The sequence below is a fragment of the Colias croceus genome, chromosome 18 (genome assembly GCF_905220415.1).
Source record: "Colias croceus chromosome 18, ilColCroc2.1".
Classification (NCBI taxonomy): Eukaryota; Metazoa; Arthropoda; class Insecta; order Lepidoptera; family Pieridae; genus Colias; species Colias croceus.
Genome location: NC_059554.1, coordinates 4,802,172 through 4,827,149, shown reverse-complemented (window position 1 = coordinate 4,827,149; position 24,978 = coordinate 4,802,172). Strand labels below are relative to the sequence as shown.

General features: G+C 34.2%; 3 protein-coding genes across 3 annotated transcripts in view; 2 read left to right on the top strand and 1 right to left on the bottom strand.

Moving 5' to 3' along the window:
• Nucleotides 1-4,095, top strand: part of LOC123699462 (RNA helicase aquarius) — a 48,713-nt gene extending 44,618 nt beyond the window's left edge. The window contains exons 22-27 of the mRNA XM_045646402.1: nucleotides 313-580; nucleotides 1,858-2,029; nucleotides 2,293-2,463; nucleotides 2,686-2,883; nucleotides 3,231-3,401; nucleotides 3,877-4,095. Coding sequence (XP_045502358.1) covers nucleotides 313-580; nucleotides 1,858-2,029; nucleotides 2,293-2,463; nucleotides 2,686-2,883; nucleotides 3,231-3,401; nucleotides 3,877-4,026 — 1,130 coding nt within the window. The 3' untranslated portion in view covers nucleotides 4,027-4,095. The remainder of the gene's footprint in view (nucleotides 1-312; nucleotides 581-1,857; nucleotides 2,030-2,292; nucleotides 2,464-2,685; nucleotides 2,884-3,230; nucleotides 3,402-3,876) is intronic.
• Nucleotides 4,096-6,882: 2,787 nt separating this feature from the next.
• LOC123699641 (G-protein coupled receptor Mth2-like) lies at nucleotides 6,883-13,092 on the top strand. Its single transcript, XM_045646634.1, has 8 exons — nucleotides 6,883-7,320; nucleotides 9,287-9,454; nucleotides 9,737-9,852; nucleotides 10,266-10,344; nucleotides 10,462-10,622; nucleotides 11,479-11,617; nucleotides 11,780-11,869; nucleotides 12,044-13,092. The coding sequence occupies exons 1-8, from the start codon at nucleotides 7,034-7,036 to the stop codon at nucleotides 12,246-12,248; spliced, it is 1,245 nt and encodes a 414-aa protein (XP_045502590.1). The 5' UTR covers nucleotides 6,883-7,033; the 3' UTR covers nucleotides 12,249-13,092.
• A 1,304-nt stretch (nucleotides 13,093-14,396) lies between these two features.
• LOC123699639 (probable G-protein coupled receptor Mth-like 4) lies at nucleotides 14,397-21,072 on the bottom strand. Its single transcript, XM_045646633.1, has 8 exons — nucleotides 20,611-21,072; nucleotides 19,308-19,475; nucleotides 17,133-17,248; nucleotides 16,744-16,822; nucleotides 16,343-16,503; nucleotides 15,535-15,673; nucleotides 15,355-15,444; nucleotides 14,397-14,916 (listed from the first exon to the last, which is right to left on the bottom strand). The coding sequence occupies exons 1-8, from the start codon at nucleotides 20,871-20,873 to the stop codon at nucleotides 14,700-14,702; spliced, it is 1,233 nt and encodes a 410-aa protein (XP_045502589.1). The 5' UTR covers nucleotides 20,874-21,072; the 3' UTR covers nucleotides 14,397-14,699.
• Between the last annotated feature and the right edge of the window lie 3,906 nt (nucleotides 21,073-24,978).

Below are 24,978 nucleotides of genomic sequence, written 5' to 3'. Positions count from 1 at the left end.
ATTTCGTTTGTTCCAAAAATTTTTAGAAGTAATTATTATTTGTAGATTTAAATAACTCTTCTTAAATTTATTGCAAATATAAGTCTGATAACTCGCAATGAATCGATAACTCGAAAAGTCGATAGGTCAGATAGTTCAAAATATTATAAATCCTACTTCATCACACTATCGCACTACAATAAAACGACGATAATAGAGTAAGAATTAATGCTGAATCCCTTTTGATTTTTTTAGTTTTTATTAAAATTGTTACATAATATATCGTAACTATAAAAAATATACCGACAAATCGAAATCTTTGTATCTATCCAGGATTCAAATACGACAATATCCTCATGGAGGAGTCAGCTCAAATTCTGGAGATCGAGACCTTCATACCGCTGCTGCTGCAGAACCCCCAGGACGGTAGATCTCGACTGAAACGCTGGATAATGATCGGTGACCATCACCAGCTACCTCCGGTGGTGAAGAATATGGCCTTCCAGAAGTATTGTAATATGGAACAGAGCCTGTTTACCAGGATGGTTAGGCTCGGAGTTCCATATGTGGAGTTGGACGCACAGGGACGTGCGAGGCCTTCGTAAGTAATATGTATATCATTATGAACTGTAATACTATAGCAATTGATTTGAATATTTTTTTAACTAGGAAATAACTGTTTTGCAAATTCTTTGTGTAAAGGATAACGCGCATTATAGAAATATAGACCTTATTGTACTTGAAAAATAAAAAAAGAGCGTGTGTGCCGAGCACTTGTCAGAAGTGAAACTTTGGCAAGATTTAAAGATACCAAAAGCGTCACCTTACTCCATGACGTGACGGTATTGCCATGACGCGACCTTGAAATTTTATTCACAACGCGACTAAAGAAATTTCACTTCAAGAAATCAAATTTCTTTATTTGCATCAATACATAAAAGAAAAGATGGCACAATTTATATTAAACACTACCAACATATCAACCCATAATTAATTACACGAGTAGACTAGTAGATAAAAATACATTTTCATCTGCTTGTTTACAAACACACATGAGAAGGAAAACGAAGTGTTTTGCTGAAAGAATTTTGGTTTCTTGGAAAGATGAATCTGTAAATAGATCTTGCCAAGGCGGTGACGTCAGACTCAATTACTACAGACTGTATTAAAATTATGGTATAAAATCTGCACAGCTCGAGCACATGTTGATTTTGAACATCTGAAATACATAAAAAATTGTAATCTAATTTATAGCCCGCCCTGACTAATTAAATCAGTGATGTGAACTAATATTAGATTTAGGTTATTTAATAGTAGATTTTAGGTACCTATATTTGATTCGCAGAGCATACATATTCTTATTCAACATAATTATTTACTTTGCGTATTCGGAACTCAATCCATTATAAAATTAGTAAAACATCATAACCGACGAAAACACGTTTCAATGTTTTCAACGTTATAACTATAGATTCTATGTAAACATTCATAGTATAGAATTTGGTCTAATGCTAACAATATCGTATCGATGGAACGTATGTAATCTTTAAATTTTCAATGTATTTATATTTATTATTTAGAGGAAGCGCGCACGAACAACTTTGTCTCCGCAACTATTTTGTCTCTCCCACCCATCGGCTAGTATGAAAGTGCGCGCACGTAGCGCAACTCCCCATACAATTGATGGGAGAGAAAATAGTTGCGGAGAAAAAAGTTGCTCTTGTGCGCTAGCTCTTAGGGTCGATTTCACACCTTTCTCATCTTCTTTTTGTCTTGTCTGTCACTAAAAATGACGAATAACATATGAAAATAAAACGTCAAACAGTGTTAAATACCCTTTTAGAGAGATAACAAGCTAATAATTCCGAAATTTCCCAGTATATGCAACCTATACCGCTGGCGGTACCGCGCGCTCGGCGACCTGTCGCACGTGTGCAACCTGCCCGAGTACCGCGCGGCCAACGCGGGCCTGCGGTACGACTTCCAGCTCGTCAACGTGGAGGACTTCAACGGTGCGGGCGAGACTGAACCCAGCCCGTATTTCTATCAGGTATAAAAGTGCCAAAATAATGTTTTGTATAGTATTTGCAGGAGTAATAAAATGTCTCGTTCTGGCAAGACACAAAAGGCTTATCAGATACTTGCACTTGTACGAAAATCAATCAATGAATTAGGTGTGTAATCCGTCTGCCCCACACTTACCCTTTCACACAGTATTTGCAACTTGTACCATTGGTGGTACTGCGCTAAAAAAAATTGTAAAAATAACCAAACTGTTTAAGAGCTAGAAAAAGTATTATATTTTGTTTCCAGAATTTAGCAGAAGCTGAATATGTAGTTGCAGTATTTATGTACATGAGGCTTATTGGATGGCCGGCGGAGAAAATCTCTATTCTCACAACCTACAATGGACAGAAACATCTTATAAGAGACGTAATTGAAAAACGGTGTGCGGATAATCCACTCATTGGAAGACCTCATAAGGTAAATATACTTCTCACAAAACAATCGAAGAACTTTATCTTGAATAATTAATTTATAAGTAGGTGTCATAAAACAGTGTTGATGACCCTAGATGGATAAAAAAATCGTAATATATCGAACAAAATTTGACATAACCCAGAACTTTCTGCATATAAAAGTTCGATGACATGACATCACGGTCACAAATATCTCATTAAATTTATGTTTCTAAATGTTTATTAGGTGACAACCGTAGACAAGTACCAAGGACAACAAAACGACATCGCTCTCATATCCCTAGTGCGCACAAAAGCAGTGGGCCACGTGCGCGACTTGAGACGTCTGATCGTGGCGGCGTCTCGCGCACGACTGGGAATGTACATCTTCGCAAGGGCCAATCTGTTCAAGAACTGCTTTGAATTACAACCTACCTTCAATCAGGTAAAACACCGTTACACATTTATCTTATGATAGTTGAATTATTATTGACCGAAATTTTAATTTTAATATAATTAATACTGTGTGTATGTTGTGTTATTTTTGAAGTGAATCTTCTTTAGGCGCGTTGGGAGTAAAATTTCAAAGTTGCGTCATGGTAATACCGTCACGTTATGGAGTAAGGCGACGATTTTAGTATCTTTGAATTTTATCAAAAGTTTGATTTCTGACACGAGTGCTCAGCACACACGCTCTTTTATTTTAATTCTTGTTACTGTTTTTGTTTTGAAAGTTTTAATTGTATTTTATCGTATCATAAGGGCGGTGGCTAATAGAGATCTTAATTGTAGCTAGTGGAGCGGCCGCTAGAACTAGAGCTGGTGCCGGGCGAGCGGTACCCGGCGCAGCGACGGACCGGCGCCACGGTGCCCGACGAGCTGGCTCTGCGCGTGCGCGACATGCCGCACATGGCGCGCTACGTGTACGACCTGTACCTTACCGTCGTAAGGGACGCCGCGCCGGTGAGTGCACACATGTTTCTGAGTCAGCGTGTGTGCAATATAGTGCACAGTTGGGGCATACATTGTTGCATAGTATAGCATACTTGGGAGAGAAAACTAATCGTCCATACACTTAGGTTATAAGCTCTTCATTCCCTACAATGAACACACACATACTAACACACACACACACACAGTTGACGTGAACTAACATAGTTGTTTTTAGAGTTAAAAAAACAATAAATTCACACGCTTCGTGTTAGATTCCCACGCACGCACACATAATTTCACTCTTGTCTTTGATATCCTACTACGCCCCATAATTTACACAAATTATGTGTATTAGGAGACTATGGAGTTTCTTGCCAGTTCTTCTCCATAGATACTGCTTTCCGAATCGGTGTTAAATTAAAAATATGCAATGACGATTCGAAAGTGCTTCTAAAAGAAGTGTTATTAAATAAAAGTTGTCCGTAATTAACAATATCATTCTCAGAGCCAAGCAGAATGGAGTGCCCCGGGCAGCGCCTGTGCGGCGGCCGCGCACGGGGCGGAGCGCCACGTGCCCGCGCACCCGGGGGGCGGGGACTCGGACGACGAGACATTCACACCCACGGAAATCGTTAATGAAGTTGATGAAGCCTAGATTTAATTGTCATCTAGTTATACGTGTATTGATTTTGATAATAAAATAAAAATAAAATATTAATAAACAGTTTTTTTTTATTTATTTTATTTAAAACACACCTCTGAAGTACCTCTCAAGATCACTATTGATGATTGATCATGAATTTGAAAAACTTAATTCGACTATCTTGTCTTTGATACTGAAACATAAATTATAACAAAGTATTATTATTACAAATAATCTATTATTTCATTCTCGTTTTAATTAATAAATTCGGGTGTAATATATGTTATCACCTGAATTGTAATGTGGTTGTAAAATGGAAGCATCCAATACTTCCACTTAATATTACATTTGAATCGACCTAACAACCTTGAATAAATTCATGACGCTTGAACTATGTACATTGTAATCAACTACTTTCGCTTAACAAAATATTTAGAAACAAAGCTATTCAGATTATTTTGTTGTATTAACGTTTGGGAACGTTTGGGTCATTTCCTTTTCGCTTGTTTATAAATATTATTTCATATTTTGATTATCGAGGTATTTTTATCACATTTTTTGGATCCGTGACAGCAACGAATCAAATCAATTTAGAAATTTTCTAATAATCCTATTAAAAAAATTAATTCATCATCAGGTAGGGATATCTCGGAAGAATTAATTCAATGCAGAAGCAATTGTACCCCACAATCTTAAGTCTAGGATTTATTAGATTACCTACTGTCTTGATGATGTCTGAGCTTTTCTATTTTCTATAAATACCTATATTGTGATAACCAATGACCTGGAAATGAAGACGTGTAGGTTAATACCACTTAATTCGATGCAAATTACGCAATTCAAATACGCATCGCTAAAAATAATGCAGCACGCCTTTGTTCGTGTAGTGAAGTCCCGTGTCCCCGTAGTGGGGTAAAGGGCAGATGCATTATGCATACACTTGTTTCACTGATCGATTTTCTTTAGGGAAAAGTAGGTGATCAGCCTTCTGTGTCCTGCCAGACCGAGACATTTTTTTTTCTTCGTCTCCACCGGGAATCGAACCTGTGTCGCTAGAACCTGATATTATTAAGCACTTGAACTGTTAGGTACCCCGTACCTATAACTTCTGTGTGTGTTCTAACTTCATCAGTGATGCATATCAACTTTAATTGTTATTGACAAAAAAAGTCGGGTGTAAAGATAATTTAACTACTTTATAGTACTCCTTAATTACCTAATGTTATTATCAATTAAAAATTGTTTGATGTTCAATCGTATGCTAAAAATATGGTCTAGGATTGCCGGAAAACGTTCTGCATCCTCATAATATATTTTATACTTAAATTAGGATTAATTTGCTAGGAGCCAACGCTGCGTTTAGGACCGCAACGTGAAGCATAGCAAAAGGCTGACTTAGGAAATATTTTGTCTTAAAATGTTCATTTTCCAGATACTTGACTTTTTACTGGTAATGATTTTTATTCTTCGAAGCTATTGTATTTTTGTGCGAGAACGGATTATTGTGTAAAGATTTTCCAGTTCATTAATCTATTACAGTGTGCCGCATCATGGCCGCATCGCCGATTTTACGAGCATCTTTTGTACGTTTTGAGCTACAAAAACATCTGTTTTATGACTCATGTATCGACATCCCACGGTCTAGTAAACCCGCAGTAATTATATAATTCGGTGCGGGTAAATTATTAAAACAATAGCAGACACGCGCGAAAATAAATTTGGTTTTCGATGTTATCAAATCAGTATCTAGTTAGTTACAACCATTAGTTTTAGAGTTTACGAACGTGACTCGTGCTATATCTTTTTTATAAGTACGAGATTTTAGGATTATCAATAATTATCTGCTAAACTATAACTTGTGATACAATTTATTTTATGCAAGTGAATTAAGTTTCCAAAAAATAAACACAAAGTAAAAATAACAGTAGGTATGCTAGCGTACTTAATTAATTTTAATAACCATTCGCATTGTATTTATTTCTATAACACTTTGTTTTTTTTTTTAATTTATTACAATAGCTCTCGTACCTAAGTAGTAAGGTGTAGAGCAGTATCTGTGGCAGCATGTTAAATAAGGACTTGTTGAATTAGTCGCTTGGCTCTACTTGCGATCGAACAACTTTTTAGTCTTTTTTTGAGGTAGCTAAGTACATTATTTATTTCTATGTCAATAACTGGATAACTCACGTACTATTCACACAATGCTTATTGCATTGCCTATTTAGATATACTTAACATAGAGCACGCGGCTGGCTAGTCTCTACATAATAATGTTTATATTTAGAATAGGTATTAGGTATTCAACCTTGATCGGCTAACTGGTACCTACCTAAAGTAATTTAAGGCATTGCAATGAGCAGCTCAAATATTCTCGTGAGACAGTTACCTATTTTATTATTAAACCGGTGAATCGGATTAACGTTATTTTATATTGACTCTCTTCTATCTCTTCTATCAATAAAGCTGAAATTCTAATGACCTTGTGGGTTAGGGGGATTTTTAATTCTTCCTTCTTCTACTGCATCTCATCATCATCATCTTGTTTAAAGACCATAAAGTTCTCTAAGCCCGCTCTTGTTACACAGATGGAGTATTTCTGTAGACTTTTAAACGAAAAGAAAGTGGAAAATCCATATGAAGCATCTTATCTGTACCGTCACAATTAGCGCCGGTTAACTCCGATGCGTTTTAGTTTGCAATGATCTCACCGTCACAATATTACTCATCATCTAAAGTGATGAAAAGATAAAGAAACAGCTCTTGAGGAACCGTGGCGCCCGCGCCTGTGTAAAATTCGCAATACAATCTATTTACTCTCACCAAAAATTGTATACGATGTCGTCACTATACCTACTCGGTCTCACACTCCGCGACAAGAGCCAAAACGGCCAAAACGCCTGCGCCACTTGCTCTGTGGCCTGCGCCTGCGCATGATCAAGACGTATCGTTGTTTTTACGCGAAATGATAAATATTTATCGTTATTTTCACTTAAACTAATACTGATAATAATAAGTGAAAATGCTTGAACAAAGGCACTGTTTGCAATTTTGTGTTATTTTGGTGTTTGCCTTGTTAGCGTCAGTGAATTGTGGCCAAATACAATCGACATGCTGTTCTGCGGAGAAAGGAATATTAATGGATGGTTTGGATTATTGTGAACACCCGACTAATGGGACTCGAACACCGTTAGATCTTAAATGCAATAAGACGGACCACTTTTATTTAGAATACTTTAACATATCTCTGGCGGAGGATGGGTCCCTTGAAATGAAAGGAGATATCAATACTAGAATACCGGTAGGAGAGTAAGTATACAATTTTTTATAATTTATAGTACCTAGTTATTGGTTTATTTCATGATTAGAATGTTTGTGTACATACCTACCTACCTATATGATCAAATTTAACAGGTTAAATCTACTTTACCTTATCACTATTTAAATGTTATATACCAGTCTCTATAATATTATAACATAGGTGAAAACCGGTTTGACATTTGCAAAAAAAATTAAAAGAACATTCATGTAATATTACCTATTGTTACTCACTGAACTTATTAAAAACATTATGGTCTTAAACTATGTTTGTTTGCACTTAACTAGAGCATTGATAAATCCTAAAGTTTTATATAATCATGTTGATTCAGTTGATACCTTTCGTTCGTTGCCGACGCATGCAGGTCATTCGGTAGACTCTACCGAATACTTGCTCTACCGGGTAGAGCAACGCATGTTTCCCGCCTATACAAAGATTTGGCGCGTTTTTTTTATCACTAGTCTTCTACACAGCACTTCTACACACTTACACAGCAGATATAGAATGTTGTACTTGTACTTGTACGAACTATTATTTTAACCTGAATGTTATCAGCACAATCTGTATGTAAACACAACGATCGAAGTCGATAACAGTTCTCAAGAACTTATTTTTAGTGCCAGTAGGTAGGTATAGTACTCCAAAATTAATAATGCGCATGCAAATCTTCGCTAATTGTCGTATTTCTAAAACGTATTTCATTTAATTAAAAATTTTTACTAAATTATGCATGGAGAAAATGCATTTAACCACTCTATATACATATCGTCTTCGGACGCTCCGGGAACATATGGATATACATAGGAATGACAGTTACCGTACTGTGACGAAGATTTCTATGCGCATTATCACTTTTGGAGTACTGTACTAAAAGTACTAGTTCAAATGTAATGTAGAAGTCAAAGCTATGAGCTACCAATAATTAACTACTCGTAAAATATTCTTTTTTTTGTAAAAAATGAAACCGCGGTTCCGTTCATGGCCAATGATGGAGGTTAAGTTTAAATGGGTCATTATAGTTCCGTTACGTCCGCTTCTGCTAATTGAAAAATATATTTGTTACAATAACAATTAATTAATTTATTTAATTTACAATACCTTTGAATGAAGCATATCGGACAACCTTTCATAACGATTTAGATATCTTCAAAATTATTACCAAGTTTGTTTACCTTGTTGTCTCGTTATTTTTCCCCGATTCTTTATGCATATTTCATGTTTCTGGACTTAGATTGATCAGGTCTTCATTATCATTATTTTATCTCGACCTTATTCTAGCTTATGCTTGAGAAAACCAAATCATTTACAAAAAGTATTCGATGTGTCTGGATTCTGGAAATAAAACCTATATAAGCTGCTTTGACTTTGTGCTTTTAAGTTTCTGAGTCTTAAGTCTCAAGCTGGCATCTGACAACACCTAATATGTGTGCTGATATTATGACATGCCATTCTATTTTTAGAACTACATTAATCTTTATTCCATTGTCTGAGAGATCATATGAGATGACAACAATCGTACAATATTTTATTTGAATTTTGATTAAGTATGTAGTTATAGTACTTATTTAAATAATTAATCAACGTTTTTGCTACCTATATAAATTCCCTAATGGTATTTGGACATTTTATTTTAACTATGTACATTTTTACAAGTTTAATTAAACAAGAACAGCTTACGTGATGTTGATTTAGTATCTACATACTTGAACTCTATCATGTGTAGAGCTTTTTATACATAACTAGTGGTCCGCCCCGGCTTCGCCCGTGGTACGTATTTAGTATCCTATATCCTTCTCCTGGCTCTATACTACCTCCCTGCCAATTTTCAGCTAAATCGGTTCAGCCGTTCTTGAGTTATAAGTGGAGTAACTAACACGACTTTCTTTTATATATATAGATATGTACTTTAGATTTCGTCATACCTAATTGCCTATATCCTTCTGTATCTATTTCAAGGTTCTGCATAGCAGACAGGACGGTCAATGAGTCGGAGCCTGTGCTCGTGTTGTGCAATATTAATGAGGATCCAGTGGAAGAGAACAACGTCATCCAGTATTGTATGGTTATATCCGTTGTGTTTCTACTGCTTACTGCTATTATCTACTGCTTGTTACCGGAATTAAGGTAGGTTTTATCATTTCATTGAGAATTAATGATCTAATCGAATTGTATAATTGCCTAACAAGTAACATCTATGTTTACCATTATATAATATCAGAATAAACATATATAAAAATATCTTAAACTAGGTACCTACCAGAATTAATGGCAACGTAATTATTTCTATCTCGTTTATAATATTCCAATAATATATAAAGTTTGAGATTCCTAGATGTTAGATATACGTTATCTATAGTTCGTTTGTATTTTTTTCGGTGTCAATACGGTTTTGTTGTCTTCTTTCAGAGACCTTCAGGGGAAGAGTATTATAAATTTCTGCATAAGTCTATCATTAGCTCTAAGTTTGTTTGCCGTGGCAAGACTCGCGCCAGCGGCAGATTTGGTATTTTGTTCTATTCAATGTAAGTTTTTTACTATAACTTGGAAATATCACTTAGTCTGCATGCATTCTGCATGTTACCCAAATGACACCTTAACCATTGCACTGATTCAAATGAATAAAACATTTCTAATTTGTAAAAATTTTGCCCTACAGTAGGGGATGAAACTTTTTGTTCTATAACATTGGCTATTCGCAATAGAATAATATTTTGAATGATCTAAGATAAATAACATATTTAAATTGATTTATGTGTTTTCATTGTAAAATAATAAGCTTAAAATTTTTAATTACTGCAAAAAGTCAATATTCCTGGCGATTTTTTTGTGATTTCGAATAGACAAGACACTAGTGAGCCAATATTATTATTGACTCATTTATTTCAATACTACTTAGATATTCGTGCATTCGATGATTTTGTTTATTTTGTTTCAGCATTTTTAGTGTACTTCTTTTTTATTGCAACCTTCTTTTGGACGAATGCTATTTCAATACAAATATTCCTCAGCATAAGGTTAGTTGAAATTATACAATAACTAATAAGATGTTATAAATCTTCTCACATTTACAACATTTCCTCCCGTAAGGCAGTCTACCTGTCAAATTTAATTTTTATCGAATACAATTTCAGGAGGCCCGTGGTGCATGATTATGGTTGGAAGGTATTCTCCTTCTATGCGCTATACGCATGGGGATGTGCTGCCCTTCTCACAATGTGTTTGGCCATTGTTAATTTCCATCCCGGAAACCACCAGAAACCAGGCATTGGGATTTATACATGTTGGTTTAAAGGTCAGATAATTTTTTTTAAGTATTGGTTTCCTTAATGTGAAATTACATTAAAATAAATATCGTTCGTTTGTTAATTTTGTGGTAAAGCGTGACAATCGTGAAAAATGAATACATAATCCTACTAATATTATAAATGCGAAAGTTTGTATGGATGTATGGATGTTTGTTACTCTTTCACGTAAAAACTACTGAACCGATTACAATGAAATTTAGCATACATATAGAGCGTAACTTGGATTAACACATAGGATAGGTTTTATTCCGGAAATCCCACGGGAACGGGAACTATGCGGGTTTTCCTTTGCAAACGCGGGCGAAGCCGCGGGCGGAAATCTAGTACATAAACTAGGCGTTTCGCCGACATGGCCTAGTTTTGTAATATATTTAGTTGACCTTAATAAGCAGCTAGAACAACGTCAATCCCATAGCGTCAAAGCCTGGTCGGAATATCCACATTTTACATAGGCTTTTCAATTATTATTTTTTTCAGATAGATTTTATTTCAGTACATCTTTCACTCGTCGATCTTTTTTACGGACAACATTACATTTTAAGAACTTATTGAAAAGATGTTGATCATCTTTTTTATGCCATAGGTATAGAGTCAGAGACTTATCTGTTACTTGGTGGTTAGGTACTTGTTAGTCTTATCAGGGTCTCCTCAACTCTGATTTAGAATATTATATAAACACTTTACCAAGGAATAAATGGTGCATATTATCACGACTATTATTAATTTCAATGAAAACTGGTCAGCGTGTTGAATAAACAATTATACAAAACAACATGTCTTCCCATAGAAATTGAAATACTTTTTTTATTTAAACGTGTTAGCATGTATCTATTGATATTTCAGATAAGTACCAGCAGTGGTATTACATGTACAGCGTTATGGCCATCATAATATTTCTGAACACAGCCATATTTATTTATACATCTGTACATTTATGGAGGCAGTCATTTTCGTCGACCCACATCAAGGCAATGCGATACAAGTATGTGTTCTTAACTTTACTCTTTTTAGAATTGATTTCCCTTATCCTTCCCTTTCCTTAAAAGAAAATTAAATTAAACACATTTTACTATTTAGAATTTAGATATTAAGTAGTTAGGTATGTCAATGTAATACAATTAAAATAATTTTGTTTTTGTTCTAGAACTGGAATGACCTTAAAGTTGTGTATTATAATGGGATTGCCATGGATATTTGAAATGATCAGCTCTTTAATGAAACCCCATATCATTTGGTGAGTATATAATAATATAGATTATGTTAAAATTAAATAGGTACATAAATTCCAAGTAGGCATACTTTTCTGGTGATATAATTTATAAGTAAAGCAATTAATATGTGAAATGAGGATTATTTAGGATATTGTAGGTTCAAATTACATGTATTTACATTTAACTTATTATTACAGGACTATATTGGACGTTTTTAACGTCTTGCAAGGACCTCTACTGTTTCTAATCCTCGTGGTGTTCCGTCGACGAGTTATCAAGGCGCTGTATAAGAAAGGTTACCTGGACTGCATGTCAGGGATGGTTGAAAAACATTTGGCGGTCGCTGATGATGACGAAGATATCGTTGAACATACTACCGCCTTGGGCTTGGAAGATAAATAGAATCTGATGGCTTGAGGCAAATTATATAAGAGTTATGCGACAGAGAAAACAATATATTATATTGGTGCAACGATCGTGGCAATTGTAAATGAATTATTACAGATAAATAATTGTATTAAGTGCGTTAATCTTTCAGAATCGCAGACTAAGCATAAAAAAACAGTTTGGAATTTATTTGTGGTAGAAATTTTTGTTGTTTTACAACACGGTGAAGTGAAAGTGACTTCGTCGGAAATTTAAGGAATTACCACATTATATTTTTTGTTCATGCAATCGATGTTTACAGAAATATATATAGGTATCCACACTATAGTTATGTGTTAATAAACTAAACGTGCGCATGTGTTTTGGCAATTAAAAATAATTTTTTGCTATTTGTTAACAGGTGGTTTAATTTTAAATCCATGGCAACAATAATATTATACAATATCTAGTCAATAAAAGCTATTTAAACGTTATGTGCATATGATTTATAAATATTTCTTAAATCTAAGGCATTTAATTGATAAACTTAAGATTCGTTGTCAATAATTTAATTTCTACAACAGAAAGATCTTTTTATTTAATATTATTATTTATAGAACTAAGCATCTCACAATTTTATACTGTATATTTTAATTTTAGATATAAGTTAAGGATAATGATCATGTTCTACACTTAATATTGTAAAAACATGCAGCTATTATACAAGTAACTGTTATTAAATGTACATCGTATACCTTACCTACCTAGGTACTTATTAATTTTTTAGTATTCTTAATTTAAGATTTAATAATATTTCCACCGCATTTGTTTAACATAAGGATATTTTTTATAATTAACAATAAACAATGTATGTTTTTAAGTAGTAGTTTCATTAAATATTTCTGTCATTTATATTATTTCCCGAATCTCCAAATTTATTTGCGCCTTACCGTATATGTTGGCAACTTAAAAATAACCGGCCAAGAGCGAGTCGACATTGAGGGCTATTCCAATAAGTTCACCTATTTAATACTACTAAAATTATAAATGCGAAAGATTGCGTGTTTGTTTGTTTGTTACTCCTTCACGCAATCACTGCAGAACCGATTTTCATGAAATTTGGCACACACATAGAGGGTAAATTGGATTAACACATAGGATAGATTTTATCCCGAAAATCACACGGGAACGGGAACTATGCGGGTTTTCCTTTGACTACACGGGCGAAGCTGTTGGCGAAAAGATAGTAATTAGTAATTTATATGATAGAGCAGAAGGAATAATACGTTATACTAGAAGCACATATAAATACCTAATAATACTATAGCAATTCTAGCAGAAAATATGTTGAAATAAATTATTTATAAGCCTGAAATTAAAGGATAAATGGGATATATGGGAAAATTGAATAAAAAAGATGTAAATAGAAACGATAGATTACGTGAATTTTATTATTGAAAAATTTTTTGTACTTATAAATGTATTTAATGTTAAACTTAATTTATAAACTAAAATGAAATAACAGAAAGCTCCTTCAGTTGAAAATTATATCCAGTATTGGTACCATTGATATTAATAAAAAATACAATTAACATTAAGTCATGTAGTTACTGACACACAACAAAAGGATATACAATATACATATTATTATCTAATATTATCATACAAACAATAAGTTTATGACGATTCGATGTTTACCTTTAAAACAAAACAGACTCCTAATACTGTTATATTTTATCAATATTTTTTAGAAGACAATAATGTAAGTACCTGCTTAAAGAGGCAAATATTAATTAAGTCTTTGGACTAGATTACTCTATTTGTAACTCTTCGACTAGTTTATCCTGTATAACATTTTCAATTTTCATACATCCATGTATTGTGTTTTACATTCTGACATTCATCATATACACACCATCACGCATACACAAATTAAATCAATTCATATTTTCAGGCACGCATATTAATTATTGTAAGTAGCTCGAAGTTTTGTCCCAATATACAGGGTGTCCCACTGTTGGTACACTAAGCTTAAAGGAGGTTATAGTTTTGCATACGCTGAGTACCTAACTACAAAAATACCTACTTACAAAATTCCAGACGAAGTTTTTTTTCAAATAGATTTGATTATGTTTTCATAGACAAAATGCTTACATTAGCGAATCGGTATATGCCGGCTACGCGAAGCTATAAAAGAAAACAAGGATTTTCAGGAAAGATTTAGCAAAAAATATTTGATGTAATTTTGTTCTTTAAGTATATTTTTTACGTGATCAGTGTATGCAAGACTACAAGGCCCTGGCCGTTTAGATAATAATAGTGTATAGGTATATACTTATAATGGGACACCCTGTATAGTAACAGTATGACGCTGAATCTAGTCAGAATATATTCAGAGACTTTAACTACATCTTAGAGAGTCTTATCAGCGTATATAAATCCAAACACCTAGGCCACTTTTTTCTTCATATAGATATTTTCGTTTCATCACAATTCCAATTTTCGGTCGTCCATAGCGACGTCGGCTGTGTGCTGAACGATGTCTTCGTCGTCGTCTGCAACTGCCAAGTATCTCTCGACCACTCCAGAGATGCAATCCAAATAGCCTCGCTTGTATAGTGCCTTAACGACTCGTTGACGGAATACGACAAGAACCAGAAAAATTACTGGCCCTTGCAGTGTGTTAAATATATCCAATACAACCCTGTTAAAGTTAAATTTGATTGAAATTTGTATTAAAAAATGTAAATATAATAAATACACACACTTAAAAGAAAATATTATGTTCGATATTTGTACATAATATCTACCTACATAGTATAATAATTATTATATTATGATAAGAATTCTTCATTATCTTTGTAGGTTGATAGGTGTTCAAGGATTTAATGCAAATAAAATATTAATTGCAAAAATTTAATGAGAATGTTTATTATCTACAATATTATGATCGTTTTGAGATCATTTCGATTAGAATATAGATTATTCGATACTAGTTGTTGTCGACGACTACGTCCACACAAACATATTTTTTTGTTGACTAAAATTATTATTGAAATAAAATAAACAAGCTGTGCTAACCACGTCATGTGTACCTACTTATACACAAATCACAATACATATATCTATTCCCAATACTCACCAAACAATACTTGCTGTGGATAATGTGCTGATCATTTCCGATATCCAAGGCAATCCCAATAAAACGAATAACCTTACAGACATCGTAAACCTAAAAGAAGATTTAGTTATTAATTTAAATGATTATTAGTTAATACAGAATTGGTAAAAAATGTAACTATATTTATAGAAAATTTCATACTTATAGCGCATTGCCTTTACATGCGTCGATGAAAATTTTTGCCTCCACATGTACATCGATATGTAAATAAATATGAAGATATTCAATATTATTATAATCGACATAACACTATACATGTAATACCACTGCTGGCGCGTATCTAGAAAAAAAATAATTAACACGTGTTAATTGAAATCAGGATCTGTTTTTGTTATATGATTACAAGCGGCGATATAAATTGTATAAACTATGTGCTAAACCTGAAAATAAAATTACACACGTTTTATTTGTTTTGTTAATTAGAAAAAACAAGTGAAATTTTTAGTTTAAAGTAGGTAAGTAATTAGATACTGACTACATATTCAGACAAAACAATCATTTCCACGTAATTTGGCAAACATAATCACAGAATAATTCCCGATTTAACAAGATAGGTTTACGGCCACTTAAAAAAAAATAAGTATAATATGTACGTGGCGTCGCGTCTGTCGCTTATGTAGCTGGTGCAATAACAAATATATGATGATGATTAAATAAACATACACGATACATCGCACATGGACAAAAAAGTCTAACCTTGGTAGTAACTTTAAATTCATCACATATCTTCCACACGTTCATTTAGTACCAATCAAGACAATTTATTCAATCACGCGTATTTAATTGAATTTTTTTTTCACATTATAAAAAGTTAGTTTTTTATGTTTTATGTGCAAATTCACGAAATCCTTCCAAAGCGTCGTCATATTTTTCCCACTGGCCACACAATCAACAGTTAAACCTACTCACACATTGGTAGTAAATTATACTAGACATAAAAATCACTTACTGAAAAACCAACATGTGTTCAAACCAATGCCAGGTTTCTGGTGCTTCCCAGGGTGGAAGTTAACGATTGCCATACATACAGTAAGGAGTGTGGGACACCCCCAGGCGTAAAGTGCATACCAGATGAAAGGCCTCCAACCATAATCGTGCATGAATGGTCGCCTGAAGCATTGAAATCATATTTAATCGTAATTATTAAATTTCTTTAGTTTTCTCTTGTTATTGTATTGCACACAAATTAAATACAAATATAAAAGAAAACTATAGTTATTTAAGTAACTTTTTTTTAAATTATATTTACATTTACATACCCACATGTCATTAGGTACGTAAGTATAGTAGGTATGTACACATACGTTAGGACGTAAGGATTTAGAACGTAAAATCAAATTGTATACTCACTTTATATAAAACATCATTTGCAACGCGATAGCGTTCATCCAAAAGAAACTCGCTAATAAAAAGAAGTATGTCAAAAATCCTGAAAATATAAAAAAAATCATGAAATCATCTAGCACACTTTGGTGTAATCATTTTATTTTTCAGAATTTTAATTGAACGTTAAGTAGGTATGTACGTATACATTGTACATTTCATAGTATGACATCTATCTTGACCAAAATATCTCTTTACTCTATCTTTGTGTGAAATAGCATTCACTAATCACTTAGCATGACTAACAAACATCCATAACAATGTTTGACACATTTAAATAGGTAGAATTGATAGTTTTGTATTCGACATTATTATAATAAAAAATTTAACATTGAATAAGACTTTATATTATGTACCTCGTACTGCGCATAAATTCATATCAGAATATTCCATTAATTTCATTAAAGCTAAAATTCCAAGACCCGTAGCCAAGCTCAGACAGAAATTGATGATGCTTTTTCCTTGAAGATCTCTGAAAAAATATTGAACATACATAACATAGTTATTATTTTGATTTAAGAAAGTAATCATAGGGATTGGCGCAGGATAGAGCGGGAAAAAGAATCGCTCAAGATGACAAGGCACATACCTAAGTTTTGTAATGATTGTTTTGTATTTTTAGTACCTATTTGAAATTTTAATTTGAGTTTTAAAAAACCATTTAAAATCAAATCCAAATTAACAATTAACCTATAAATCACTGCCCCAAAAAAGATCGCATGGTTTGAGATCTGACAATTATTTTAATTTACTTATATATAAGTAAGTAAATAACATTGAAATAAGAATCCAAGACAATTGGGTTGTAATGTTATATTCATATATGGCTATGACCTTACACATAAACTATAGGTTAGGTAGGTAACCGAATAGTGTCTAAGCCAAAGGTCTAAGCTTTGTTAAACCGAATTTTTACAACGGATGTTTTTCTAGGATACAATGATATAATATCTCTGGACTCTCTGTTGAAAAAATTACTGGTCTAAATTCAATGATTTTATTTACCTACTGCTTAAATCACTCTCTACCTTTCTCTTGCCTCCATTTTTAAAAATCTTACCATTTATTGCTGCGTCCCAGGGAAAAAGACACAAACCAACGGACACTTTTATATAAATATTAGTAAGTATTTCTAGTATTGCAAGTACTAGTTTAGCAACATTTTAACACAATAATATAATTATGTACTTATAATATATTTATTAGGTAAGTAAGTCCAGGTAAAGTCCTGAAAGAACTACTTTAATTAATGTTTAATTGATAACCTCCAGGTTATAACTATAAAATCGGTTAAAAAAGTTATCAATTGTTATTTAATACTTCTTTTAAATAACATAATTATGTAGGTATTATAAAGATAAGAGTAGTTAATTAAGAAATATAGCAATATGCACGCAATCGCAACTCGCAAAAATCGGATTCACTATTTCCAATAACACCTTCATAAACACATGTATTTAAATAAAAATCCCACTGTTTTGAGTGTCTCGGTCGGAGTCCGATTTTTCACGATATCAACTCGAACAAGGAAATACTTTAGTCAAATCATTGAATGAAACATTTCGGAAACTATGGAGTTCAATGAATTTCAATTTCTTGCGTCCATTTATCATTTGAATAAACGTATTTCGCATTGTCATGGACCATTCCCGTTACAGGCGGTTGAGTTTTAAGAATTGAGCTGAATACTTACTTAAACAATAACAATTATGTAATAATCTATCATCATGATGTTGACGATGAAATAATTATTATTATTACGTTAAGTTTCAACTTGTACATAATCATTCAGATTATTTTGAATTGAATATAAAAATGTACTCTATCGATACGTTAAGAAGAAAATTTAAAGTTGATTTTGTCATATTTAATTTCTTAACTATAATATAATTATAATAACGTATATATGAAGGGTACTTCAAAAGGGTTCTGAAAGATATTTCAGAACTACACTTCAGAACTACAAATACTAGTCAAAATTACTACTCAAACAGCTCTACATAGAGATTATACTGGGGATGTGAGCACTTTGTATGTAGTAATGAGCATTAGATAATATAATCATTCAAGTTAAAATATAAATCATAAGTCTCATTCACAAAGTGGATAAACGTTCAATTTCTGGCAAGGGATTGTGTAACCATTTTTATTACGTGTTCTGTTTATCATTGTAATGAATGCAAATAATAAGAAGTTTTCGGATGAACGATTTTAGCGGATAGACGGACATCAATTATACGGTTCAATGATTTTTTAATCCTTGAATGATTAGTTAATCCTGAAATCATGAGACAAATATAAAATAATACTATTTTAAATTGTTAGTAGTTATTGTAATGAATTCATAAGGCCTCATATTGTAATGCTCTCCGACGTCTAAAAAACGTTTCTTACTTCTCCCATAATGCTTCCACGCTAAGCTGACTCAGCGGTAATAAATTCACATTAATAAGTGTGGTTAAGGATTTAAATGTAATGTGACGACCTTGGTGACGACTATAAACAAATAACGTACTTAATGATTGACGTACCTTACTTCTGGCAATATACAGTAAATAAACGCTGTGAGCGTAAGAAATACGACGGAAACAATCATACAATATTCGAGTACATTGCCTTCTATAAGCTTCTCTTCGTCTTCAGAACAAAACACCAGCAAACCTTCCGTCTGATTTACTATGCTCCCTGCTACACAATACCTAGAAAAAAAAACAAAAAATAATTGGAGTTTCTGTAAAAAAAATAACGTAACTAACTAGGTACAATACGCGTCACGTAAAAAGAACGCTGGATGAAAGTGATGGGGTGTGTTTGCGCATGGATCGAGTTTTGCACGTAAGCTATATGCCGATTATTTTATTTTTGAACTAGGCTCGCGAATCGTGGCTTCTCAACTACCTATTTGTTATTCTTATACCACCTCATAACACCAAAATAGACCGATAAATCGCCAATGCGCAGCTTAACCGTCAGCGTTCTTTTTACTTGACGCGACTTATACTGCAATTTTTTATTCACGGAGCAACCCGGGTGAAAATAAAAAGCAGCTAGGTGAAGCTTGGTTCGGTTCTTATAAGTAACTAGCTTTCCGCCCGCGGCTTCACGCGTGTTTTCAAAGAAAAACCCGCATAGTTCCCATACCTGTGGGATTTTCGAGATAAAAACTATCCTATGTGTTAATCCAAGTTACCCTCTATATGTGTGCTAATTTTAATTGCAATCTGTTTCGTAGTATTTGCCTTAAATAGTAACAAACACACACATACACATCTTCACAAACTTTCGCATTTATAATATTAGTAGGATAGGATCTGTGCAGACAGAGAGCGTTCTGCGTTCCGCGTTCTGCGTTCCGCGTTCTGCGTTCCGCGTTCTTTGTGATGGGAAGGATCCTGGATGGAAAGGATAGCGCCGGCGCACACAGAACGCAGTCAGACCGTGACGCTGCGCTATTATAGATCCTTCGCATCAGAAAGAATGCGGAACGCAGAACGCAGAACGCGGAACGCAGAACGCTCTCTGTCTGCGCGGAGCCTAAGTGTACCTATGTTGTAGCTGTGGTTGTAGGTTGAAAATTTAGTTACGATATTGAAAACCAAATTGAAAGAATATACATAATTATATAAAATACTTTTTGGGATGCTTAACCTTTTAAAACTTGATCTTAAATTTCCAATAAGTGTGATCTCGTCATCTCATAAACCTGAAGTCCTTCGTACGAATATTGCGCGAATATACATCGAGTAAAACCTTGATCTAGTTTTTTGTTTATTATATATTTTTTACGAAGCGATAAAGCGAAGCACTTGTTATTTAATATTTTACTCGACTTACTTTTCATATTCTACATCGGTGTCAAATAGTTCATCTAATATACTGAGAGTCCCATCATCTTTTATTGTAAAATTGAAAATGGTCATAGATATTTGGTCCGTACTGTTACATGTTAATCGTGTCGGTGTTCGAATTTTGGTAACAGCATTTTCACAAGTATTCTGCCCATCCACAAATAAACCTTGCTCCGGTAGGCAGCAAGCTGTATTAATTTTTTCACAGTTCACTGAAGTTAATAAACCCAAAACAATTACAAACCACATTTTGTACTTTTTATTTGTTAATTTCGCACACTTAAATATTGAAACACAGCTGCACTATTTTCTACGTTGAACATTTTATCGTACAACTTATAGGTAAAATGCACGTAGCACGCATGTGACCTTTTGTTATCTTATATGGTAAATAATACGCAAGCGCGTCATGCTCAGACGCCGGCGCTGAAAGTACTAGTAGGCACTGGAAGGCAGTTCGTAGGTATATAACATCTGCACAGAGGATATTTGATAGCCCCGAAATATTATCGACATTTCGCGATACCGACGTCATTTTCTTTTTGTTTGTTTTCAACATGTTTCACCTCTATAATTTCTAATTATTGCCCAAAAATAAAAGGAAACTGAAATGGAAGTGGATAGGATTGTGTTACTTACAGTCGATCTTTTGATACATTTGGCTTCTAAAAAATTAGGTTGACATATTTTACTAAGCCTCGATGTGGCACCTTCTCACTGCTTAAAGAGATAGAGCCAGGATTTGGCTCTACATATTCCCAAAAAATGTGAAAAGAATAGAAGATCATGTTGTATTAATAATAATAATAAAAATCTTAGTACATAGTTCATACACAGCTGATGTGCTTGATAGAGAATGTAAGAGAAAACTATAAACCATTTTATTTCGATTTCTCTATTACTACTATCTCTCGGACCATTGGTTTAAGGAGCGGTGCAAACACTGCATAGCGTGACTCATTTTATCTTTTATAGTATTAATAATGTAATTGTAATTTCTATTAAATAATTATAAATATTGGCTAATTAGAGATTGCAATTATTTATGCGGTTTAGTTTTTAGTTCATTTAAAATTACAACGGCTTAACCTAGAACTTCTGCATTCTGATAGTAAAAGTTCCCTCTTCTTTCTCAGTCCCGATAAAATAAATTTTAAAAATTAATATTTAGAATAAATTTATACGAAACGGTACAAAATTAGGTGAGATGATGATAGACCGTAGGAATAAACCCTTGGAGGAAATTGGCTCGAATTCTGTGAAGCTCTTATGTGCCTTAAGTGCTGATTTGAGTGTTTCAGGAATTTGTATAGACTATGGTTTATGAATCATATTTTGCGGACATATTAAAAACCCCATAGACATATAAATTTCAGTAATTATAAATTATATATACTATGATATCGCACTATATATACTATATCGATGAAATAAAACAATTATACTATACTAGTGGTCCGCCCCGGCTTCGCTCGTGGTACATATTTCGCAATAAAAAGTAGCCTATGTCCTTTCTCGGGTATCAAAATATCTCCATACCAAATTTCATGCAAATTGGTTCGGTAGTTTAGGCGTGATTGAGTAACAGACAGACAGACAGAGTTACTTTCGCATTTATAATATTAGTATGGATTTGACAATCGAGTCCAAAAAATATGTAAACAATATAGTTGAATTTACATTTTTTTGGTTTTTATGGCATTCAAATGCTTTATAAATATAAATTTATAAAGAATAGAAAAAATTCGATCACGAGGCGGGACTTGAACCCGCATCCTTCGCGCCATTCCGGGGCGGATGCCTAACCAACTCAGCCACTCGTGACCCGCCTGAGCAATCGAATTTATTCTATCCTTTCAGTTTTATGTGTCTTAAGGGACACACCGCGCGCCATCTATTGAGATGATTTAACAACCATCTCAACCAATATGAAGCACTTTTCAGTGAATACAACATTGTAACGATGGAACACGACCCTTTCTTGAATTTACATTTTTTTGGTTTTTATGGCATTCAAATGCTTTATAAATATAAATTTATAAAGAATAGAAAAAATTCGATCACGAGGCGGGACTTGAACCAGCATCCTTCGCGCCATTCCGGGGCGGATGCCTAACCAACTCAGCCACTCGTGACCCGCCTGAGCAATCGAATTTATTCTATCCTTTCAGTTTTATGTGTCTTAAGGGACACACCGCGCGCCATCTATTGAGATGATTTAACAACCATCTCAACCAATATGAAGCACTTTTCAGTGAATACAACATTGTAACGATGGAACACGACCCTTTCTTGAATTTACATTTTTTTGGTTTTTATGGCATTCAAATGCTTTATAAATATAAATTTATAAAGAATAGAAAAAATTCGATCACGAGGCGGGACTTGAACCCGCATCCTTCGCGCCGTTCCGGGGCGGATGCCTAACCAACTCAGCCACTCGTGACCCGCCTGAGCAATCGAATTTATTCTATCCTTTCAGTTTTATGTGTCTTAAGGGACACACCGCGCGCCATCTATTGAGATGATTTAACAACCATCTCAACCAATATGAAGCACTTTTCAGTGAATACAACATTGTAACGATGGAACACGACCCTTTCTTGAATTTACATTTTTTTGGTTTTTATGGCATTCAAATGCTTTATAAATATAAATTTATAAAGAATAGAAAAAATTCGATCACGAGGCGGGACTTGAACCCGCATCCTTCGCGCCATTCCGGGGCGGATGCCTAACCAACTCAGCCACTCGTGACCCGCCTGAGCAATCGAATTTATTCTATCCTTTCAGTTTTATGTGTCTTAAGGGACACACCGCGCGCCATCTATTGAGATGATTTAACAACCATCTCAACCAATATGAAGCACTTTTCAGTGAATACAACATTGTAACGATGGAACACGACCCTTTCTTGAATTTACATTTTTTTGGTTTTTATGGCATTCAAATGCTTTATAAATATAAATTTATAAAGAATAGAAAAAATTCGATCACGAGGCGGGACTTGAACCCGCATCCTTCGCGCCATTCCGGGGCGGATGCCTAACCAACTCAGCCACTCGTGACCCGCCTGAGCAATCGAATTTATTCTATCCTTTCAGTTTTATGTGTCTTAAGGGACACACCGCGCGCCATCTATTGAGATGATTTAACAACCATCTCAACCAATATGAAGCACTTTTCAGTGAATACAACATTGTAACGATGGAACACGACCCTTTCTTGAATTTACATTTTTTTGGTTTTTATGGCATTCAAATGCTTTATAAATATAAATTTATAAAGAATAGAAAAAATTCGATCACGAGGCGGGACTTGAACCCGCATCCTTCGCGCCATTCCGGGGCGGATGCCTAACCAACTCAGCCACTCGTGACCCGCCTGAGCAATCGAATTTATTCTATCCTTTCAGTTTTATGTGTCTTAAGGGACACACCGCGCGCCATCTATTGAGATGATTTAACAACCATCTCAACCAATATGAAGCACTTTTCAGTGAATACAACATTGTAACGATGGAACACGACCCTTTCTTGAATTTACATTTTTTTGGTTTTTATGGCATTCAAATGCTTTATAAATATAAATTTATAAAGAATAGAAAAAATTCGATCACGAGGCGGGACTTGAACCCGCATCCTTCGCGCCATTCCGGGGCGGATGCCTAACCAACTCAGCCACTCGTGACCCGCCTGAGCAATCGAATTTATTCTATCCTTTCAGTTTTATGTGTCTTAAGGGACACACCGCGCGCCATCTATTGAGATGATTTAACAACCATCTCAACCAATATGAAGCACTTTTCAGTGAATACAACATTGTAACGATGGAACACGACCCTTTCTTGAATTTACATTTTTTTGGTTTTTATGGCATTCAAATGCTTTATAAATATAAATTTATAAAGAATAGAAAAAATTCGATCACGAGGCGGGACTTGAACCCGCATCCTTCGCGCCGTTCCGGGGCGGATGCCTAACCAACTCAGCCACTCGTGACCCGCCTGAGCAATCGAATTTATTCTATCCTTTCAGTTTTATGTGTCTTAAGGGACACACCGCGCGCCATCTATTGAGATGATTTAACAACCATCTCAACCAATATGAAGCACTTTTCAGTGAATACAACATTGTAACGATGGAACACGACCCTTTCTTGAATTTACATTTTTTTGGTTTTTATGGCATTCAAATGCTTTATAAATATAAATTTATAAAGAATAGAAAAAATTCGATCACGAGGCGGGACTTGAACCCGCATCCTTCGCGCCATTCCGGGGCGGATGCCTAACCAAATCAGCCACTCGTGACCCGCCTGAGCAATCGAATTTATTCTATCCTTTCAGTTTTAT

What these genes read in the sequence shown, in the direction of transcription:
- LOC123699639 (XM_045646633.1), bottom strand. Translation starts at nt 20,873, where the DNA reads ATGTGGTTTGTAATTGTTTTGGGTTTATTAACTTCAGTGAACTGTGAA. An exon ending in CAAATGATGTTTTATATAAA is followed by an intron (nt 16,504 to 16,743) that starts GTGAGTATACAA and finishes TCAATGCTTCAG; the next exon opens with GCGACCATTCATGCACGATT. An exon ending in GAACACATGTTGGTTTTTCA is followed by an intron (nt 15,674 to 16,342) that starts GTAAGTGATTTT and finishes TTTTTTTTCTAG; the next exon opens with ATACGCGCCAGCAGTGGTAT.
- LOC123699641 (XM_045646634.1), top strand. Translation starts at nt 7,034, where the DNA reads ATGCTTGAACAAAGGCACTGTTTGCAATTTTGTGTTATTTTGGTGTTT. An exon ending in ACTAGAATACCGGTAGGAGA is followed by an intron (nt 7,321 to 9,286) that starts GTAAGTATACAA and finishes ATCTATTTCAAG; the next exon opens with GTTCTGCATAGCAGACAGGA. An exon ending in TTATACATGTTGGTTTAAAG is followed by an intron (nt 10,623 to 11,478) that starts GTCAGATAATTT and finishes TTGATATTTCAG; the next exon opens with ATAAGTACCAGCAGTGGTAT.